The sequence below is a fragment of the Triticum aestivum genome, chromosome 6B, assembly GCF_018294505.1.
Source record: "Triticum aestivum cultivar Chinese Spring chromosome 6B, IWGSC CS RefSeq v2.1, whole genome shotgun sequence".
Taxonomy (NCBI): domain Eukaryota; kingdom Viridiplantae; phylum Streptophyta; class Magnoliopsida; order Poales; family Poaceae; genus Triticum; species Triticum aestivum.
In genome coordinates, this window is record NC_057810.1 from 398142859 (window position 1) to 398165830 (window position 22972).

Consider the following 22972-nt stretch of genomic DNA (forward strand, 5'->3'; position numbering starts at 1 on the left):
GGAAAGCCAACGTCATGGCTGATGCGCTAAGTCGTAAATCTTATTGTAACAACCTGATGTTACAACAAAGTCAACCGCTTCTCCATGAGGAATTTCGGAAGCTTAACCTTCACATTGTTCCTCAAGGTTTTCTTTCCACCTTGGTAGCAAAACCTACTCTTACGGATCAAATCATCGCTGCCCAAAAGCGAGATAAGGGAATATCTAAAATCAAAGAGAACATTGCTAGCGGAGGTGCTAGTTGTTTCTCCACAAATGATCATGGTGTTGTGTACTTTGAGAACCGTCTAGTGGTTCCCAAGAACCAGCATCTACGGCAGTTGATCCTTAAAGAAGCTCATGAATCTCCTCTCACTATTCATCCCGGTAGTACTAAGATGTATCAGGACCTACGCCAGAGGTTCTGGTGGACTAGGATGAAGAGAGAAATTGCTCAGTTTATTGCTAATTGCGACGTCTGTCGTCGTGTAAAAGCAGAGCACCAACGGCCTGCTGGCACCCTTCAACCCTTAGCTATTCCTGAATGGAAATGGGATAAAATTGGTATGGATTTCATTACCGGTTTTCCCAGGACCAAGAGAGGGAATAATGCTATTTTCGTCGTGGTCGATCGTCTTTCCAAAGTAGCCCATTTCTTACCTGTTCGTGAGATTATAACCGCTAGTCAGCTGGCAGATTTGTACATCTCCCGAATAGTGTCTCTCCATGGTGTTCCTTTGGAAATTAACTCGGATCGAGGAAGTCTTTTCACCTCTCGATTTTGGGAAAGTTTCCAAAATGCTATGGGAACTCGTCTCTCCTTTAGCACCGCTTTCCACCCTCAGTCGAGTGGTCAAGTGGAACGCGTCAACCAGATTCTAGAAGACATGCTTCGAGCCTCTGTTATCTCATTCGGAATGGACTGGGAGAAGTGCCTTCCATTTGCCGAATTCGCTTACAACAACAGCTATCAATCTAGCTTGGGTAAAGCCCCTTTTGAAGTTCTCTATGGACGACGATGTCGAACACCCCTTAACTGGTCAGAGACCGGGGAAAGACAATTCTTTGGCCCGGATATGATTCAGGAAGCAGAAGAACAAGTTCGTATCGTTCGTGAAAAGTTGAAAACAGCCCAATCTCGTCAAAAGAGTCAATATGACCGAAAACATAAGGCTATGACTTTCGAGGTTGACGAGAAGGCTTATCTTCGGGTCACCCCTCTGAAGGGAACCCATCGTTTCGGTATCAAAGGCAAATTGGCTCCTCGTTACATTGGACCTTTTCGCATTCTTGCCAAACGAGGAGAAGTTGCCTACCAGTTGGAACTACCTCCGCACCTCTCCAGAGTTCACGATGTCTTCCACGTTTCTCAACTCAGGCGTTGCTTCTCGGATCCTATCCGTGGAGTGGACCACGAAACGCTTGATCTCCAAGATAATCTTACATATCGAGAGTACCCCATTCGTATCCTCGATCAAGCCGAACGTACCACGCGACGTCATAATATCAAGTTTCTCAAGGTTCAATGGTCGCACCATTCTGAGGATGAAGCAACTTGGGAAAGGGAGGATCGTCTTCGACTCGAGTATCCCGCCTTCTTCCCGGAGGAACCCAAATCTCGGGACGAGATTCTTTTGAGTGGGGGTGAGTTGTCACATCCTAGTTAGCCATGCATTAGAGTGTTGCATCATGTTTACTCTTTCATCAGAAACTTGAAATGGGGATCTGTGAAACCCTCAGAAGCTTTTTGAAAATGACCCAAATAAAAATTTCTCCAAAAAGGTCCAAGAAAATGCTCATGTTGCTCTCTGAAAATATTGGACAGAGATAAAAATCAAACCAATATTTTAAGAGCTCATAGGTATTTATTTTGGGCATTTGGAATTAATGCATAAATATTTGCATTGGAAATATATTAGTTATATATATTAATATATGTCCAAATATTATGCCAACTATAAAGGAGCTCTGGAATAATATATATAGCTCCTGCAAAAATTGGCATAAGTTAAATAAATGATTTAATATATTATTTAAATCAAAACAAATGTCAGAAATTAGAAAACAGAAAATAATTAACAGGAGGAGCTTACCTGGGCTCCTCCACTGTGCGGCCCAGCCAGCTGGCTGGCCCAGCCAGCAGCCGGCCCAGCCCACCTCCCTCCTCTGTCGTCTTCGTCCCGACAGAGGGAGGGGAGTGTGGCCGGCGCGCGCGCGCGCCACCGCGCCACGCCACCTCTCTCCTTGCCTGCCTGCCCTCCCCTCCTCGCCTCGATGCCCTGGACGACGCCACGCCTCTCCCCCTGCTCTCTCTCACTCTCCCCCGGCTCTCCCTCCTCCCCTCGCTCTCTCTCTCACACGGCCGAACACCCCCGTCGCCGCCGTTCGCCACAGCAGCCGTCTCCGGCCACCCCTCGCTTCCCCGACTAGCTCAGAAGCTCCGCCACGACCCCCTCTTCCTCCCCACCGCTCCACGGTCCTCCAGAAGCCCTGCATCGCCGCCACGTCGCCGTTCCCCTCCTCGGGCTCCGACCACCGTCGCCGTCGATTCGCCGTCTCCAGCGCGTCCCCGAGCCCGCTTCGACGCCCACTGCAACCGCGGTGAGCTACGCCACCGTTTCCCCCTCTCCTCCCCCTCGTTCCCCCACCGTAGCCTCCTCCCCACCACGGCCGAACCTCCGCCGTCGCCGAGCTCGCCGTCGACGCAGCTCCGGTGACCATTTGGTCACCCCGGCGAGTCCAACGAGTTCGCAAGACCCCGTAGAGCATCCCTAGCGCCTCGCTTCGCTCGCCTTCGAGCTCCAACCCTGTTCCCGTGCACGACCGAACCCCGGCGGCCGCAGCCGAGCTCGCCGCCGTCGACTCCGGCCACCCCAGGCCCAGCCACGGCCACCGTTCGACGCGCGGGAGCAAGAGCTTTCCAACGAGCCCAAGCACGGCCTCTCCCGTGCCCTATAGCGCGATTCCGCATCGCGCCGCCGTCTCGGGCCTCGCCGGCGTTACGTCGCCGGTGGGTTTGACCCACTTTGACCACGGCAGGACACCCCCTGAGTCCCTGACAGGTGGGCCCAGCCCTGTAGCTAATTAGGATTAGCGCTAACCACTGTTAGTTAACCCCCTGACACTGACTAGTGGGCCCCAGCGCCACTAATTAGTAATTAGGATTAAATTAACCCTGTTTAACCCCCCTGTCACTGACGTGTGGGCCCCACACGTCAGGTTTGACTTCAGCCAGCCGCAGTTGACCACTGACGTCATGCTGACGTCATGCTGGCGCAATAATTATAATTTCTGGATTTAATTTAAATCAGGAAATTCCAGAATATTATTTAAACTTCAAAAATTCATAACTTTTATTCTGTAACTCCAAATTGGACAAATTATATATGAAAAATGATCAGAAAAATCCAATCTACCCATCTGTACTATTTTCATGCATGATCAAACAAGTTAAATTGATGTTTCAAGCAGAACAAGGAAAAGCACTTTAAAAGGCCATGTTTGAGTTTGAAATTTGAATCTATGATTCAAATTTGTTCAAACCCTTCTGGTTTTAGTTGCATTAGCCCAACACACTCATATTGCCATGTTTCATGCATGCATCATATTGTTGCACATTGTTTGGTGATGGTTGTGTATCGGTGTCCTTTGCGACAGGTTCTGCCTCCGAGGAGTACCGTGATTACCCTAACGAAGAACCGTATCAGTGCATCGAACCATCAGGCAAGCAACCAACCATTTGATCATATCGATACAATCCCATGTTCTCGCTCCTGCTCTCTTTTACTGCATTAAGACAACGCGTTTCAAACTGCTGTGTGCTACGGTAGTTGAACCCATTTCCTCTGCATGACCTGTCATTGCCACAGTAACTAGATGAAACCCACTAGCATGTGTAGGAGTTGATTGAGCCATGTGTATGTGTTGTTCCTACCTTGCTATGCCTGCTATGCTTAGAGTCGTGTCAGGTCTGGTTCATCTGGGTGATGGGCTAGAGTGAAATGTTAATGTCGGTAATGAGAGTGGTGTGGTGAACACGATTTGGTAAAGGTATCGATGAGAGGCCATGTAGGAGTACATGGTGGGTTGTTTCATTGAAGCCGACCTTAAGCACTGAGATCTGTATATGTGATTTAAGATACAGCTACTACCATGCATTGGGCCCTGAAATATGACCCCGCTCGACTTCTTATTCACCCTAGCTCTCTGTCCAGGAGTTGCAAGTAGTTTCTGGTGTTTGTAGCCTACTGGAGGCCGTGGACAGCGCTGACCGTAGGGGTGGGCTGTGATGCGGTAGGTACGTGGCCGGGTGTACCGAATACCCGTTAGGTATCTCGGGAACCCTGTTCACATCGTTCGGGGCCGTATGGGAAACCTCGGCCGGACTCCCTGCGGATGGAACCTGAATAGGCGATAAACCTGGACTAGAGGCTTAAGTGTTTAGGTAGGTCGTGGTCTACACCCACGTCGGCTTTCGCTTGAAGTCTGCCGAGCACATGTCGTGTGCAGACGCTAAGTGGTGGAAACATGTATGAAGAAGTACACCCCTGCAGGGTTAACATGATCTATTCGAATAGCCGCGTCCGCGGTAAAGGACTACTTGGTTGCCTATACAGTTCATAGACAAGTAAATGGAAACTACTAAAAGCCTCAAGATAAGTGTGAGTGCCGAGGATGGCTCTTCCGTAGGAAGACGGAGGTGGATCCTCGGTAGTGTATTGAAGTGGTGAGTAGTGGACTCGTGTGCGCAAAACCATTTCAAGTTGGAGTATCGTAGGATAGCCTAGCCAAGAGTCAAAGCTGGCTTGCTGCAATAACTCCACCAACCCTTCTTGATAATATGCATGTATGTAGGATCTGATGTAAGTCTTGCTGAGTACCTTTGTACTCATGTTGCTATAATCTACATTTTTACAGAAGACGCTGCAACCCCTTCTGATGGGTTCTATGTAGACGTTGACATCAACGAGTAGGCTAAAGACCCAGGTGGTGACCCTGAGCTTGTGAAGGACCACGTAGTATAGAAGGCTTTCCAAGCCTCTTTTATTTTGCTAGTTGTCTGTACTCAGACAAGTTACTTCCGCTGTTGGTTTGTATGACTGTATGACTTGTATGTCGGGTCGTGAGACCCGTACCTTTGTGTATGTTATGTATGGCTCCCTGAGCCTTAAATAAAGTACTTGTGTCATAGAGTCATGTTGTGATGCTTCGTTGTATTTGCACATATCGAGCATATTGTGTGTATGATTGAAATGCTTGGTATGTGTGGGATCTGACTATCTAGTTGTTTATCTTTAGTAGCCTCTCTTACCGGGAAATGTCTCCTAGTGTTACCGCTGAGCCATGGTAGCTTGCTACTGCTCTGGAACACTTAGGCTGGCCGGCATGTGTCCTTCTTCGTTCCCGTGTCTGTCCCTTCGGGGAAATGTCACGCTTTGAGTACCGGAGTCCTGTTAGCCCGCTACAGCCCGGTTTACCGGAGTCCTGTTAGCCCAGTGCTACAGCCCGGACCCACTTGCTGATGACCGACACGTTCGAAGCTGGGTCATGGATGCCTGTCCCTGTAAGTCTGTGCCACTTTGGGTTTACGACTAGTCATGTCAGCCCGGGCTCCTTATCATATGGATGCTAGCGACACTATCATATACGTGAGCCAAAAGGCGCAAACGGTCCCGGGAAAAGGTAAGACGACACCCGTGGGGATACCGTGCGTGAGGCCGCAAAGTGATATGAGGTGTTACCGGCTAGATCGATGTGACATCGAGTCGGGGTCCTGACACAGTCCGTCTGGAGACTGGAGATGGCACTCAGTTGCAAAACTCATGGAATATTGAGCATCTCCTCAAGTTCTACCCGTAAGGCGCAAGGCTGCCGGGCCCTGCCCGGCAGCCACCCATTTGTAAAGGCCTTGCCTTAGCTGCATGTAACCCCTTGTACAAAGCCGAGGTGATGACCCCGTGCAAGAGAAAATAAAGAAGCGTTGTACGGGGTCCCCCAACCTAGATTGCATGCACGCATGAGCATTCCAAACCACATCATAAGCATGAGCATCTGCATCTGCATATAGATTGGATCGCATCATGCATTCATTCTCATCTGCATGAAGCTGCAGGTTCTTGCCGTGAACGTGGCTTCGACAAGGAGTTGATAGGATTGCCCGGCACTGCGATCTCCGGCAAGCCAAATAGATATGTTCTACCTCTTGTCCATTCGTGTTCTGTAAGCTATAACTTATGCATTTGGAAACCTCGCCACTCTTTTTAGACTTAGGTGCTCCCATTCCTGACTCGAATGTTGCTTCGGTTAGAATGGTCGCATTTGCCTTTGCTGAAAGGAAGTTGGCGGGGGGATGGCCCCTTTGTCTATCACCCGGCAGATATGGCTCTCCGATAGACAAAAAGGGTGCCGGCAAGATAGCCTGCTGGGACAAACTCGTTTATTTACACTAAAAGGCATCTAACCTCTGCATGGACATATACATGCACGCGTTCCCGGCAAGGTTCATCTTTTTCATTAACATGCTGATACAAGTACAAGCATTACAGAACACAAACATGGACACAAGATATTACATTATATAGATTAAAATTTGGCAAGTGCCTATGGGGTTCAGATTGAAAAAGGATAAGTGCCCCGTGATCTCCTCTTTTCGTCTTTCCTCCCCCAGGCACTGCGGTGGAAGGAGGAAAAGACGAGAAAAACGCCCAGGTGGGAACCCGTCCCAGTCCCATCATGGCCCGCCTGAAGGTGGCCGGACGAGACCGGGACTGGCGAAGGTGTGGAGGAGAAGAGTAGGAGCGGGGCGGGGAGCTCCCTGACATCGCCACCAGCGAGAAGACCCAACTCGAGCTCTGTCGGGCCATCCGCAGGAGCTCGGTTGGGGAATCACTAGAGGAAAGGAGGAGGTGCTCGGAAGACCTCCCTCCCTGGCTATAGCCCAAAGAGGCCGGTGATGATGGTGCTAGGAAGTCAAGGGAAGGACGGAAGACGAGGCGGTAGGTCGCCGTCAGAGGCGAAGGCACCCACGCCATCATACTCTGATCTGGCCCTCCGCCACTCACCACCTCCGCCCTTCCCTCGTTTCCTCTCCACCACCACCACTCCCAGGAAGCGCCAAGACTCCAGTCCAACGCCTTCCCGTGTGAGATGGCAAACGGCCAAGATGGCAAAGGGGATTGAGGTGTGAAACTCCCCTTCTTGGTGGGCAGGAAAGCGCACCTCTCATCGACATCGACCCCAGTTCCAACGAGAGGGGCCATACTGGGATTTCCAACAATCCCAAGCCGTTCACCTTGGACTTGGACCAAGCTCACTCCCCAAGCGCTAACACCATCGCTCGGCATCATCAACCCGAAGCTAAAGCCCGGGGACTAGCCCCGAGCTCTCGCTTCGGGCATTTTCAGGATGGAGCAAGACAGAGGAGAAGGAAAATGCAGTTGGATGCCTCCACTCCTCCTCCGCTCTTCCTTTTATAGGTGAACGGGGGGCTGGATCCGTAACAGGTGACGATCGCCCTCCTCCACCAATTCAAGGGAGTCGGGCCGTCACCATTATGCTCTCCCGCACCACGCGCCTCCATTACCTACCCCGTGCAATGCATGCAAAATACATGGCTAATGATAAGGGCGTGGTGGGAAGAGTGAATTGGCAGTTTCTACCTCATGCGTTAAATCATTCACGGGCCATTACTGGAGCGGCCCCAACACTATTGGCTTTACACGGCGTGGGGAAAACGGAAACTGGCCCGAAATCAAGAATGATGAAGAAGCAAAGAAGATCTCAATAGACCAGCACCTTCAGCAGCTCTGCGTGTGCACGTGTTAGGCCCTACCTCTATGACGCTCGACAGCGCGTTTGGGGAAGGCTCGGGGACTTCTATCAGTGTAACAGACCCTGGGCCTGTCGCCCTGACTGTGCACAGGCACAAGATCAAGATTGAAGCAACACTCCATATGCAAAAAGGGTCGAACAGTGGGTCAAGACCTCTAACAGCAGGACCTACATGTGCAAGACCAAATTCTTAAAAACCTAAGTATTAGAATGGTTCCTGAATTGCACAATAATGTGCTATTAGACAACGGACCATGCATGTGCTAACCTCAATTGTAAGCCTCAGTTCTTCCCATTATATTGTTTCCCTGCAACACATATAAGGTAGTTAGTCATCAGGTTAAGTAAGGGTTCGCATGCTATCAGTAAAATTTGTTGATGAAAAATATGCACATTGCAAATTCATCAGATTAATTCAAGCCACATGGACAACCCATTTATCCAAACCAAGCATCATTAAGAACTAGGAAATATAGCAATTGAATATGTTTCCCATGTATTAAGTGCAGCCAAATTTGATTATTCCTCACATGCACAACAATACAAAATTATACCCACGACAATTGGAAAATGCATTGCATAATTGAACCAAGTAGTTAACTAAACACCACAACAAATGAACCAAACATTAACTGAGCACCACATTGCACAATATAACATACTCCTAATAGAAGATCAGATAGTTAACCAAACCAAGCATGCTTAACAACTTGGAAATATAGCTATTGTATTTGTTTCTCATGTATTTAGTATAACAATATTCAATTTATTTATCACATGGTATACAATAACAGAATGCACCCGCAATAATTGAACATCGCATTGCAGAATGGAACCAAATAGTTAACTAAACACCACAACAAATGAACCAAACATTAACTGAGCACCACATTGCACAATGTATAACGAAACCAAACCAAGCATGCTTGACAACTTGGAAATATATCAATTGGATTTGTTTCTCATGTATTTTTTTAAAGAAAAAATTGATTTATTTCTCACAAGGAAGACAATACAAAATTGCACCCTGAAGAATTGAACATCACTTTTGCAGAATTCAACCAAAAAGTTAACTAAACACGACAACTAATTAACCAAACAGTTAATAAGTGAGCACCACATTGCACGACATATATAACATATACACTAGAGCAACAGAATGCATGGTAAAAGTAGATAGCATAATTCACTAGAATTTGTTAAGGAAAGGCAGGAGTGGCACAAGCAATGGGTAAACCGAGCATGCTTAACCGGCGTAGCTAGCAAATGGCATGGTGCTCCTCCAAGTTCTGGGGGTTGGCACGAATGGCAGCCATTGTGACCTCATCCGCGCGTGCGGCCGCGATTTGCTTCTCCGCTGCCAAATGCTCCTTGAGATCCTGGCTATACTGCATGCACCATGGCTGACGGCGGTGCTTATTTGGTGGAGGGGTCGGTGATTTCGGTGGAAGGTGTCACGCTCGTGCCGACGGTCGGAGCATGTGGGATGTGGAAGGAGGAGGAGGATGGTGGTCGAGTGTGGATTACCTGCCTTGATAGGCGAGGCCGAGCAGCATGAAGGAGGGTCGCCGGCGAGGGTGGCGGCGCTGCAAGCAAGGAGTGAAGGTTTCAACTTGGAAAAGAAGGCAGAAACAGGGGAAATGTGGCTTTTGGTAAGGGGGAGGGGGTAGATATTTCCACGGAAGTCGAAAATTTGGAATCGCTTCAGCGAAAAAACTGGCGTGCAAAGTGTCATCAGACATGGTCCCTTATTTCGAACCGTGTATGATATGTGAACATCACAAACGATTCAGATAACTTAACCCGTGTGCGATGAGTTTGAACATCAAAATTTTGGTTCCAATTTCCCTGGTTACAGTGCTCATCCACGCCATCACATAATTTGGGTACACAAAGGAGACTACAACACACCCACACTTCTTAATCTAGCAAGTTCAACAATTAAACAAAGCTAGCTGGCCTAAACATTACTTTAACAAATTAAAGACCGGTGCTCTTAATTAAACAAAACAAAGAGTACTACTACGGCTGGTGCTTGTCGATCTCTGCTGCATCCTCCATGTCTAGCTCGCGCCCAACGGTCGACTTGGGAAGGGGCTCCATGGCATCCATCGCACCATACTCGGCAGGCATCTCGCCATCCGCGTTTGCCATCTCTTTGGAAAAGGCCACCACGAGCTGGGCATGGGCGGCTGCCATCTGGGCTTTGACGGGCTCCGTCGTGGCAAGGTATGCCGCACAGGAATGGACGGCTACTCGAACGCTTGGCGATTGCCAACTCTTCAGCCATGGGTTGCCGACTGTTGTCGGAGAAGCTTCTTTCGATTTGTGCAGTGAATGCCATGTGCTAGGCGTGGGCGGCCTCGACATGGTCCTGGGCAGCCTCCCTCAGGGCTAAGGCCGCCGCTGCAGAACGAACACCTGCTGTGAAGCTCTCGCCAGTTGCTATCCCTGAGGCAGATGTTGCTGCCGCCGCCTGAGAATCAACAGCGGCCGTTTGGGCTACCTTGGCCACCCGGTCGCAGATTCCGGTCGCTCTCACGAAGCTTGTTAGCACGCGCCTGGTGGCTGCGGCCGCCCTCTCGCCGGAGTGGGCCACCGAAGTTGCCCTTAGGACACGGGTCCATGTCCCCATCTTTCACCGGCAACGATTGAACAGTGAAATGATATTTGGGGAGCGAGCTAGTGTGCTTGACACGCCGGCTGTGGACTGTAGCCGACGAACCTTCTCTATTAAGACATAGGCATACTATACACCGACGGTGCTCCAGGATATTTTGTACTGCATCTCACACGGTTGGTGATAATAAGCTGTGTGGGATCTACTTGATTTTTCATCTTGATTTGAATTACATAATGGGGTCACAGCTGCAAAGGATGGTGTTTGAATTGCTAGAACTTATATCTGTAGTGAACATGCAACTATAGGTGTGTCGTCAATTTTTTTGGAATCATTCAGGGTTCGTTTGGGCATTTTTATACGGTAACTTGGTTTTCTAGGCATTTTAGATGCACAATTCAAAATTAAAACCACATGCACATGCCCCGGTGCACCAAAATGGGTTGTAAAATGATATATGTATCCATGGGTTGATGCTTACGTCCCATTCAAGAAATGGGGATGAATTTCAAACACCACGGCACCGTGGATCTCCGGCAAACATTGAAGTGCTTGCTTTGTAATTCTAGTAAATACAGAACTCATTTGAAATTCATGAACCTTGGCATGCTATCATGGAACGACATCAAGATGCTGGGGTATAAGCTTCTCGCAAACCAGAGTTTATCTCACAACAAGCATGATGGTTTCGGTAGGGAACGTGCCACCTTGGGGGACGAAATGATATTTGTTGCATCTTCTTACTTTAAAATTTTTTCTCGTGTCAACATAGAAGAACATTAGTGTTTGCAATTTTTTGGGATATTTTGGGGTTCGCTTGGACATTTTTATACATTAACTGAGTTTTCTATGCATTCATGTGCATAATTCAAAATTGAATTACATGCACATGTTCCAGTGCATATAAACGGGTTGAAAAATCAAATGTGTGTCCTTGGTTACAACCTTAGGTCCCATGCAAGAAATGGGAATGAATGTCAAACACCTTTGCCACCGTTGCTCGGCCGCTAACATTGAGATACATGGTTTTAAAATTCTAGTAAATTGAAAACTCGTCCGAGATTCATGAAACTTGACATGCTATCATGGAACGGCAGCAACATGCAGTGGAAAAAGTATTATCCCATTTGGGGCAGGTTGGGGTATAAGCTTCTCACAAACCAGAGCTTATCGCAACAAGCCTCATGGTTACGGTAGGGAACGTTTTTCACCTTTCTGGACGAAACGATATCCGCTGCCTCTTCTTCATTTCAATTTTGGCTCTAGTGTCAACATATAGAACAAGATGAGTGTTGTGTTAAATTTTGAATTTTTTGGGGGCTCGTTAGGACACTTTTATGCATTAATTGACCTTTCAATGCATTTATGAGCATAATTCTAATTTGAACTACATGCACACGCTCTAATGCATATAAATTGGTTGAAATTTCAAATATGTGTCCTTGGTTGCATGCTTAGGTCCCACGCAAGAAATGGGAATGAATGTCAAACACCCTGCCACCATCACTCGACCGCAAACATTGAGATACCTGGTTTTTAAATTCTAGTAAATCCAAAACTCGTCTGAAATTCATGAAACCTGGCATGCTATCATGGAATGGCACCCAACATGCCATGGTAATTTTTTTGTCCCATTTGGGACAGGTTTGGGTATAAGTTTCTCACAAACCAGAGCTTCTCACAACAAGCTTGATGGTTTCGGTAGGGAACGTGCCACCTTTGGGGACGAAATGATACCTGTTGCCTGTTATTGCTTTCAAAAAATTCTAGTGTCAACATAGAACAACAAGAGTGTTGTGTTGAATTTTGGAATTTTTCGGGGTTCGTTTGGACATTTTTATATATTAACTGGGTTTTCTAGGCATTTTATGTGCATAATTCAAATTTGAACTACATGCACAAGCTCTAGTGCATATAAATTGGTTGAAAAATCAAATATGTGTCCTTGGGTGCATGCTTAGGTCCATGCAAGAAATGGGAATGAATTTCAAACACTAGCACTATTGACTGCTGACAAAACACTGAGATACTTTTTTTCTAAAATCTAGTAAATCCAAAACTCGTTTGAAATTCATGAAACTTGGCATGCTATCATGGAATGGCGCTAGACATGTTGTGGTAAGTTTCGTGTCCATTTTGAGAGAAGGCGCAATCGAATAACAGTCAACAAAGGCATTTTGAAAGAACTAGCTGCTACTCTAACATCGCAAACGTTTTAGATAGAACACCCGTATGTACACTGACAGCTTCCCCAGTAAGCTAAGGGAAAATGTGCCGAGCAGGATTTGTTTAGCTCTTCATTGCAAACGTTTTAGATAGAACACCTGTATGTAAAGTGAGAGCTATGGTCTTCTGCAGTAAGCCAAGGGAAAATTCGCTGCGCAAGATTTGTGCATCTCTTCAACGCAAATAGTTTAGATTGAATAAGGCATGCAAAGCGAGACTTCGGCGCTAAGCCAAGAGAAAATTTGGCAGGCAGTATTTCTACCTCCCTTCAACGCAAATGGTTTTTTCGGATGACACGTGCGCAACCACGTACAGACAATTTGGTAAGATTTGCATCTTTCATATTGGGTATATTGCCATTTGTGAAACTAGAAAGATTGACATTTGTTGATCTAGTAACATTGCCATTTATCAATCCTTGTAACACAGCGATTTGTCAAAATATGCAGCTAAAAATCACTAGCACTATCTAAATTTTGCAACTAAAATTTAGTAATTAAGCATAGATTTCATTCATAGATTAAGCAGCCGTGCTTAATTTATACAAACTGTTGAACTTTACAGCTGAACTGACCAAAATTATCCCTAATTGTTGCCAACCACATACTGAAATAGCTAGTTCAACTATATATACTAGCCAATTTTAAGTATGTTGTACAGTTCCACCACATCTATAGTCAGATGAACTGAACAAAATAGCCCCTAAGTACTAATACGGAGGGGCTTTGTACTACTTCCGGTAGCCTCTCCTCTGCCGAGCACGCTCAGTAAGAGGAAGGGGAGGAGGAGGCTACCGACGAACTGGACAACTGCAATACGGTGCCTGCCACTGCTGCACCTTTAGCGACGCTCACCTCGAACGCCCTCTGCCGCTCCAGATGACCCATCTCAAAGTGGTGGTTCTCCTCATAGATCTCCTAATTCCTCGCCTCTGCGTTGGAGTGTGTCGCGGCCACGACAGCGGTAAGGCTCTTTGCATGCTCAACGAGGCGCTTCTCCTCCTCCCGCAGGAACTCGATGTAACGAGCAAGGTTGCTGTTGCACATGCGGGCCTCCACCTCCAGCTCCCTCCTGCGGGTGGTGGTGGCGAAGCGGGTGATGATCCCGGCGGTCGACGATGGGCTAGAGGCCACGGCAGACGACGATGGGGTGGCGGCCATGACAACCACCTCTCGCCTTCGAGCCGCGGTGGCGGAGCGGGTGATGGCCACGGTGGCCGGCAGTGGGGTGATGGCCACGGCGGCAGAGCGGGTGATGGCCCTGGCTTTTGATGGAGCTGTGGCGGCAATGGCAACCGGCAACAGCTGCCAACATGCACCGATGACCGAGCGTGTGGTGCGTGTTCCGCGCACACCCAACTGGGACGCCCACGCACTATACTACGCTAAGGACTGCGCCACCACCGTGGTGTAGCCTCCCAGCTGGAGCTGTGCTCTGATGACGGCGGAGTGGCTGAGCGACGATGACGGTCCGGTGCCGTTGCCGATTTTGGGAGAAGCAGATGAGATAAGCTACAGGGAGGGAGGGGAAAATGCGACGCAGGACTCGCCGGCCATGAGGGTTTATATAATAGGCTGATAAGCATTGGGATTTTGGGGGATTTCGCTGAGTCGGGCGGGAAGCTTGCGCGGGAACCTATGCGGTTGCGCGGGAACGGGCTCAACACCGTTTGGCCAAAACAATGCCCCCACGTGCTGCTCAAGCTTGCGCTCAAACGTCTACGGCAGCAGGATGACAAGATGTGCGGGAGAAGGGCGAAAGGACACATACACATGAGGAGATGAACACGGACCACACTAGGGAACCCGTCAGTGATGAATTCATCAATCGCAAACGGTTGTACACTAGCAAGAGTTTGCCCACAACAGACACGGCTTGTTCCATCACAAACAAGTCAGGTGGATCAATTGTATGCCATGTATACACATTGTCAAAAAGTAATGCGGTAGACCTTTTTAACATATGTTATAAAATAAAATAAAAATAAAAAAACAAGGACCCCGAGGTTAAATTAGCTGAGTGAATGGGTCATTTCAGTCATTTGACAGAAAAGACCCATCCTATCAGTTAATTTAACATCAACACAACTTCCAATTGTAACATCCCAAATTTCCAATTTGGAATGTTATACTTAGATCATTCATGCATATCATATTCTATTGCATTTCGTTTCGCGTTCCTCGAAATTCTAAGCAACTCAAGGACCCACGGAGAGAGTTGAGGATTTCATCGTTTTCATATTTGAATTTTCTAAAATATCGAAACAAGGATCATTTTTTAGTTTTAATTATTTTTCTCTTCAAAAATATTTCATATTAAAAATATATGAGAGGAGATAATATGACTTCTCCAAAATAAATGAAATATTCGGGGAAAATATATTAAAATCAAATAAATGATTTTATTTGAATTTTATTGCAATTTTATTTGAATTAGAAAAATTGCACGTTTTCAAAATTGCATTTTTAGGCCAAGAAAATGTTCACCATGTTCTAAATATTTTATTTAGACGGTGAAAATTTGTTTTGGTATTTTTAGATTTTTATTTATTTTTCTAGCACTTGTTTTGTTCGGTGAAAATCTTTAAAAAAACTTCGCGTGCCCGACTAGGCCAACGGCCCAGCCGAGCCGGGTCGGCCCGCCTCGTCGCCGCCATCGCCTTTGTCCCCGAGCCGGACTCCTCGAGGGAGCCCGAGCCGCCGCCGATGCCGCCCCGCCGCCCCTCCACCAAGCCGCCACCTTCCCCTCTTTTAAAAACCAACCCGGGGCCCAGAGCCGGAGCCGCCGCCGCCTGCCTCGCCTCGCCGCCGCCTCCCGAGCATGCCGCCGCCGCCGCCCCGCGCCGCTCCGCCGTTGCCCACGCGCCGCACGCCGCTGCCCCGCCCTGCCTCGTCTCGCCGAAAACCGCCGGAGTCGTCGCCACCGTTTGCCGGATCTCGCCGCCGTTTTTTTTGGTTTTTAGGTAAAACCCCTTTTTTTAAAATCCTAGTTTCGTTTTTTAGATTAGATCGGTTTAGTTTAATACCGGACGTTCGTCTGTACGTTCTTTTTAACGAATGATGTTCCCCCGTTAGCCGCAGACAGTGAACGTTCGTTCGTTAGCCTGTTCGTTAGTTTTTCTTTTTCTAGGGCTTTTCCACAATTATTTCGATCGCGATTTCTGCCTTAATTTTCGTTTTAGTTTAACTTTTCGCTCGTTTATGGGAATCAGGCCATGTATATATAGTCGGTTTAGTTGTGGTCTGCTAAATCCTTATGCGCCTTAAAAAAACCGTGTTTAATTTGCAGAGCCTCACGTGTTTCAAGTATGAATAAGAACTACAAACTCTTTTTGTGCGATTCAAACACATTTCTAGAGTTTTTATTTCTTAGTACATATTGTCTAAAGGAACATTTGCCCAGAGAGAGAGAAGCATACCCATCTCTCATTATGATTATTATTAAAAGGTATTAAATTCGAAATAGAAAATTTCATTTACTTGAAGCACTTGAAGAAAGAGAACATAGACATACTTTTATGCAATGCTCATTTAACCTGTGAAGGACTATGCAATGCTCATTTAACCTATGAAGGACAAAAATATTTCACCGTCTGTGAATGATGAACTAAACTAAACAAAAAATATATGCAGTAAATTCATTCAAAGTAGAAAAGGGATCTTACATCAAATAAGGCATTACAACAAACATGGTGTTATCTTTGTAAAAGAAATTACATCATTAGAAGAGAAAAGGGAAGAAAACCAAACATGAGATTGAGATTAATACATCTAGGAGGAGGTCGTAGACATCACTGTGATCATTTTGCGGCCTGGGGAGCAAAGGATCCATGGTTCTTATATGCCTTGTCCGGCTGCTGGAGTAGATGACATGGAAACGTCGTCTCTACCATCTCGATGGCTTAGACCCAGGGGGTCGGATGTTCATCTCGGCCCTCCCCAGCTTCCATTAATGGATTTTTATAGTCAGAGTTAAAGACTGAGAGGCCCTATGCATGTTCAAAGATGCGAGTAGCATATCCAATACAAATCAAGAAAAAGAAAAGAGAAGACCACAAACATCACAAAAACACAATTTTCACAAATTATCTCTATTGTAAAATTGAGGGAGTAACTCACTATTCGAGAGATCTGGCCATTGACAATTCAGTTATAATTATCAAAGAGAAATGTAAATTGCTAGCTTAATTACATCATTCTTCACATAAGCTTCTTACTGAGGAAATTTCTTGACTGGAAGGTCACATTTCAAGCCATTGCACTTCTAAAACCTAGCCCTACTATCATTTAAATTGCAAATTAATCATCAATAATGCACAATAATTTATGACCCACAAATGATTTGGAGCCTAAGGAGGAGAAAATATCAATGCAAATAAATGCACATGTAGTAAGATGTATTGCAATAGTGGTATTACTTGAATTTTTAAGCCGACCAACAAAATCAGATCAATCATGCATAGTACACAAAAGAGACAAAGCTTTAACCATAATTGGTGCTTAACCTTCTTGCTCCTGTTAATGATTTTGGCCATGAAGGCATCAGAGTAAGGGGAGGAAGAATGGGACGGCGCCTGCCGGAAGTTGTCGATGGGTGTTGACGGCCTGGCCAAGCCATCTCCCTCCACGATAGGTGGCAGTCGGCGGAGAGGTGTAAATATGACGAGATGTGAAAATAAGCTCGAGGAAATTAATATGGACCAGCAAACTGACAAAAGCAGAATATAACATAATTATATTACAGAGTGTACTAACATAATTATATTCCAGATTAAACTAATGGCACAACAATTTACAGGGTTAGAATGCAGTGCACATATATATCTCAGTGGCGCAAAAACTATTTAGCCAACTTCACTAACAATGCAGAAATTGGCTTCAGTGTACTAACATAGTTATTTTGGATATAAGCAATCAACCACGAATTTAACATCAGAGATATCTGACCATTTTAAGTAACAAAAAAAGAGCCCAATAGCAGCACAACATGGAGCTGCATTAACCAGCCCCTTTTAAAGAAAGGCTTTAGGATCACAAGTTGTGTAGTTGATCAACTTGGAAATATAAAAGAATTTACTTCAAATCAGTACAACACCACCGACAAATGCGATGTGATAAGAAAGCAATGAACATATACACTGCTCCACACTTAGTTTTGTATGTAAAGAGAAAGCCATGCCAGATGATTTTTTTGGATCACAGAAAGCCATCTTGAATACATCTGAATGATATAATCAATTTTCGAAATGTTTGGCAGGCACAAGAAAAACACACGAGTAAAAATAATAATATATGATTGGTATCTGTATTTGATCCACCTGGGTACATGTACATCCTAAAAGCAACAAGACAAGCTATCATCCAACCTCATGTGCAGCTTATCACATGGTACACAGAACTTCACAAATTATCAGGACATCAATCAAGTATTAAAATGCATGAGCAAGTAGATAAACTTACCCCAGAACTTGTTTCCCAAAGTACTTACAACACGGTGACCACAATATAAAGCCGGTGACCTGTACTGATCTGCAGGACTACATCATTGTAATTTGTTCAAACCAGCACCTAAATTCCACACATTGCCTCACTACATGCAGGTGAAAAGGCATAAACCAGAACGCAACTGAACAAGTGATAACAAGATTGGCATACCTACTTTGGAACTTGTATGCAGAGCTGGGGAAATGAGAAAGTTGGAGGTAGTGTTATTGTGGAAATCCACATAGACCTGAAAAGAAGTTAGTCAACCAATTAGATAAAAGACCTTGTTTTGAGTATACGTGCACTTAAACCTTTCATTAACAATTGTTTTGTTGCTCGTCTGCACCATATGAACCCAAAGTAAGTTTTCCCTTTTACTTTTGTTTTTTATGCAAATGTGTAACAGAGAGAGGGTCTGAAAAGAGAGATAGTTCAGAGTAAAGAGAGCACGGAAGGGAAGGGGAAATTGATGCGTGAGAGAATTAAATGACCAATAGTTCTGTACATTCAGCAAGATATAGATGACAACATTTTATGAAAAGAAATCACACGATCCTATAGAGCACAATAAAACCATTCCTAACTCAGTTTAGTATAAAAGTACTACACTACTAAAGGAGAGCTAGTTCTCACATAGGAACAAAATAAGATCAATCACGCAGGGTCTGACATTCATATAGATACCGAAATATGTATACAACATCACTACACTTGCAAGGTAACTCTAAAGCATGCACATGCCACATCATATAACTGTTCGAAACTTGAACGGCTTTTATTTCTGAATTATAACTGAATCCAATTGTAAATATGTTACAACATTCAACAAAGATTGCCAATTCTATACGTCAGATGTACCAAAAGCTGTGTCCATTTTACTCTGCTCATGTTTCTATAAAAATTCATATGGCTCTGAAAAGAAAAATAGCAATGTTAAATGAATATTTTGGATGTTTATCATACGAGCCATGTCAATAAGGACCTTTAAAATATTCTAAGCTTGCAATAATCTTTCAGCCCAAAATCACTACCAAGCTGCAAATAAGCATGAACATACAAAGCGGCAGTCAGTCAGGCACCTGAAACGGCGAGCTTCCCAAGAAGTTTCCGGCATACTGGTAAGCACAAATGCCTAGGAAGCGGTAGTCAGTTAGGCACCTGAATAAGATCAAGCTTCAGAAGAAGTTTCCGTTGTGCAAAATGTCTCTGAGCATCACACAATCATGTGTACAACATCTTCTGATCCTGCAATCGATAATATTCTGCAGATTGCATCAAAACCTTTCTCGGTGATTAATAGGCTGGATAGAGTGATTGCCAAAGGTAGCACTTACGCATAAAAGGAAATAAATGGAGGAAAACGACATGAATTTCTTCAGCCTGAGCAAACACTCAAAACAAATTCCAATAACACATAGTAGTAAATCGTCCACATGGGAGCTTCATCAGGCAAGCAACCTAGCAAACAAATATTTATTGCATCCCTACTATGTGGTCGTACATGAAGCATCAAGAACACACGTGCAAAAATATAATTCTAATTGAATTTAGCTTTCAGTTGGCATTCCCTCAAACAGTTAAGTGCACCTATTATTATTTGGCTGACAAAAATATGAACACCAAACATGCCATCATCGTTAAGCAATTCAAGGATGTCTATGAATTGGACATGAAATATTTGGAGCATGGAATAAAAAACAACCCACTGTCTTCTGGTGTAGATGCACAATAGATGCACTCCTTCAAATAGAGATCAATTTTCAGCTGAAATAATAGATGCACTCTTTCAAATATGCATCATAGTAGGTCCTACAAAAATCATGAAAAATTAGAGGATGCGACTTGACTGCCTTCTATATCATTTGGAGGACAAAAGAAGCTAGAAAAATTGTGATGAACCACCAATCCCTGTTAAAAGTAACTATCATTCCCCTGTGATATATGGATATATCAATCAAGAGAGAGGGGGGGGGGGGTTATCCCAGGAAACACTTTGCAAACATAAGCTTTTAAACTGGTAGTTAACTTACTGTCAACATGTAAGGTTGCCTCATTTCTGAAAAACACAAATCCACCCTAAATTTTCACATGAATAAAATGTAGATTTTAAAAATGTTTATTATTTAGATTTGTAACCTATCCAGCAAAATAATCAATCGTGCATTCAAAATCTGTAGGTAAATAAAAGAATGGGAAATTTTCACCACAAATCTCATCTAGCCATAACAAATCTTAACATCAGAATAAAAGAACAAAGGGAAGAAAAATCACCTTGATCTTCTTCAACTGTTTAGTTAAATTCTTATTCTTCCCTTCATCCTCAGATCTGCACACGTAATGGTTAAAAAACTAATATATTAGTAAGTTTAAACATTAGCGATGGGAATGGAGGAAGTAAGAGAAAAAGTGAGAGGAGAGCACCTTGGCAAGACTCTTGAGGAATTGCTTAGCAAAAAATTGAAGCCGGCAACCATGACCTCAGCCTTCAACTCCTTGCAAAGACCCTGCAGCCATCACAATCATTCATGACACAAAGAGGGGAAACAGACACCTCAACAAGATTCTTGAGGAAGTGCTCAACCAAAATTTGAAGCTGGCAACCCACGACCTTGATCCTCCACTCCTCGTGGCGCCCCTGCAGCCAACACAATCATCATGAGACAATGTCTGGTATCTTCTTGTAGGAAATGGAAAAAGCAAAGAAACAAATAGGAGATGCAATTGCCAATAAGACTATACTCACTTTCAAATGATCTGAAACAAGAAAAATTTGCAAGGGGCGTGAAGGGGAGAAGGATTGAGAGAAGCTCACCTTGACAACTTCGAAGCTCCTCCCATGCGGACCATCTTCAGCCGTCAGGATCTCATCCATGAAGATGCTGCTTTTCCCTATGGCCGGCCTCTCCTCCACCCCGTGAGGCATCCGCTGCCCGGTCTTCGGGCCTCGCTACTCCACTCCACACCGCTGGCCTCTTGGCCCTCCCCTGCTCTCTCCAATCCGACACCATGCCTGGATCGGCCGAGGCGGAAAATATCCCGTGCCTTCTCTCATGTGCTCTCCCCTCCCTCGATCCCCTTCTTCCCTCCAGTCCCTCTCTCAGTTTTCGATCTGGAGCGGGAGGGACCGACGGAGCCATCCAATGGCGGTGGCTGCGGCGGTGGAGGCAGCGCCGACATGGGCCTGACACGACCACGCAGCAGTCAGACAGGGGAGGAAGAAAGGTTGCAAGGTGGATCTGGTGGCGGTGATGCCGGGGCTTGAGGCAGAGAGGCGCTAGTCGCTGGGCCTCGCCGTCGGCCTCCTTTTTATCTTCCTTCTTTCTCTCCCTCGTTGTCCTCGTTTGCCACTCTTCGTCGCCCTTTGCCTGCAGGTCGGTGCTGTGGTGGGGATCCGGGAAGGAGGAGGGGGCGGAAGGGAGGAATGGTGCGGCGGCTGTGAGAAGGAGCAGGTGGCTGTGGATGGTGGTTCGGTTACTGTGGGGATCGAGGGAAACGGGTGCTAGGGTTTGGGCGGCGGCTGGCACGGGACTGAGGCGAGGAAGGAATTGGGCGATTGGTTGCGGAACACGTGGAGTGGATTGGCCAAAATCTCCTGCACGCGGGCATGGCTGACCCAGTCAATGAACGCCCAAAACGAGCCCATCCATCATAGGCGAGTGGAAATGACCGCGAGGTGAAAATCGAATTTGACTTTTGTGAAGATCCAACGGCTCAAGCGAGTTAGAGTGCATATCGGACGACCAATGAAGGACCAATCGGGGGAGCCTCCTAGAGGTGAGTTGGCTAGCCTCATTATTGTTTTAAATGTAATTTTTATTTTTGAAATTGAGTCTCCATCCTCTCTTATAAAAGCACCAACTAGGAGGCAATATGATCGTACTTAAGTATTGGGTGTAGCTAATATTCGAGTGTGTTTCATGAATGGATCAATGTTTGAGCATCATGGGCTAGGGATAACTTGTTTTAGCATTGATATTTTGAAAGACATGGTTGCTTGTTAATATGCTTGAGTATTTAAATTATTCAAAACTAAACTATTGCTTTGAATCACATAAAAGTCTAAATGTCCATGATATAAAGAAAAGAATATGATATGACATGATAAACAACACTCCACATCAAAAATTCTGTTTTTATCACTTACCTACTCGAGGACGAGTAGGAGTTAAGCATGGAGATGTTGATACATCTCCAACGTATCTATAATTTTTGATTATTCCATGTTGTTTTATTATCAATCTTGGATGTTTTATAATCATTGTATAGTAATTTTATATCTACTAACCTATTGACATAGTGCCAAGTGCCAGTTGCTGTTTTCTGCATGTTTTTTACATCACAGGAAATCAATATCAGACGGAGTCCAAATGCCACGAAACTTTACGATGATTTTTTATGGATCAAAAGGAAGAAGTTGGGCCCTGGTTGCACCTGGGGGGAGTCCCGAGGAAGGACAACCCACCAGGTCGCGCCAGGAGGCCCAGGCGCGCCCCGGTGGGCTGTGCCTTCCTCGGGTGCCCCCCGGACCGCACCTTTGCTCAATAAATACCCCAATATTCTAGAAGCCCAAGGGGAGTCGATGAAATATTCATCAAGCCACCACAGATTCCAGAACCACCAGATCCAATCTAGACACCATCACAGAGGGGTTCACCACTTCCATTGGTGCCTCTCCGATGATGCATGAGTAGTTCTTTGTAGACCTTCGGGTCCGTAATTAGTAGATAGATGGCTTTCTCTCTCTCGCTGAACTATCAATACAATGGTCTCTTGGAGATCCATATGATGTAACTCTTTTTGCGGTGTGTTTGTTGGGATCCGATGAATTTTGAGT

The 22972-nt window shown here is 45.5% G+C and overlaps 1 protein-coding gene across 14 annotated transcripts; it reads right to left on the bottom strand.

Moving 5' to 3' along the window:
* Nucleotides 1–16280: 16280 nt before the first annotated feature.
* Nucleotides 16281–21724, bottom strand: LOC123137259 (uncharacterized). Of its 14 annotated transcripts, XM_044556931.1 has the most exons (7): nucleotides 20951–21723; nucleotides 20560–20773; nucleotides 19218–20464; nucleotides 18314–18385; nucleotides 18115–18191; nucleotides 17160–17362; nucleotides 16281–16597 (listed from the first exon to the last, which is right to left on the bottom strand). In XM_044556931.1, the coding sequence occupies exons 3-7, from the start codon at nucleotides 19250–19252 to the stop codon at nucleotides 16541–16543; spliced, it is 444 nt and encodes a 147-aa protein (XP_044412866.1). In that variant the 5' UTR covers nucleotides 19253–20464; nucleotides 20560–20773; nucleotides 20951–21723; the 3' UTR covers nucleotides 16281–16540. The 14 variants fall into 14 exon arrangements, 5 of the variants coding, with proteins under 5 accessions (XP_044412866.1, XP_044412869.1, XP_044412870.1 ...); XR_006467983.1 differs by having other exon boundaries at nucleotides 16281–17362; nucleotides 18115–18222; XR_006467984.1 differs by having other exon boundaries at nucleotides 16281–17362; nucleotides 18310–18385.
* Between the last annotated feature and the right edge of the window lie 1248 nt (nucleotides 21725–22972).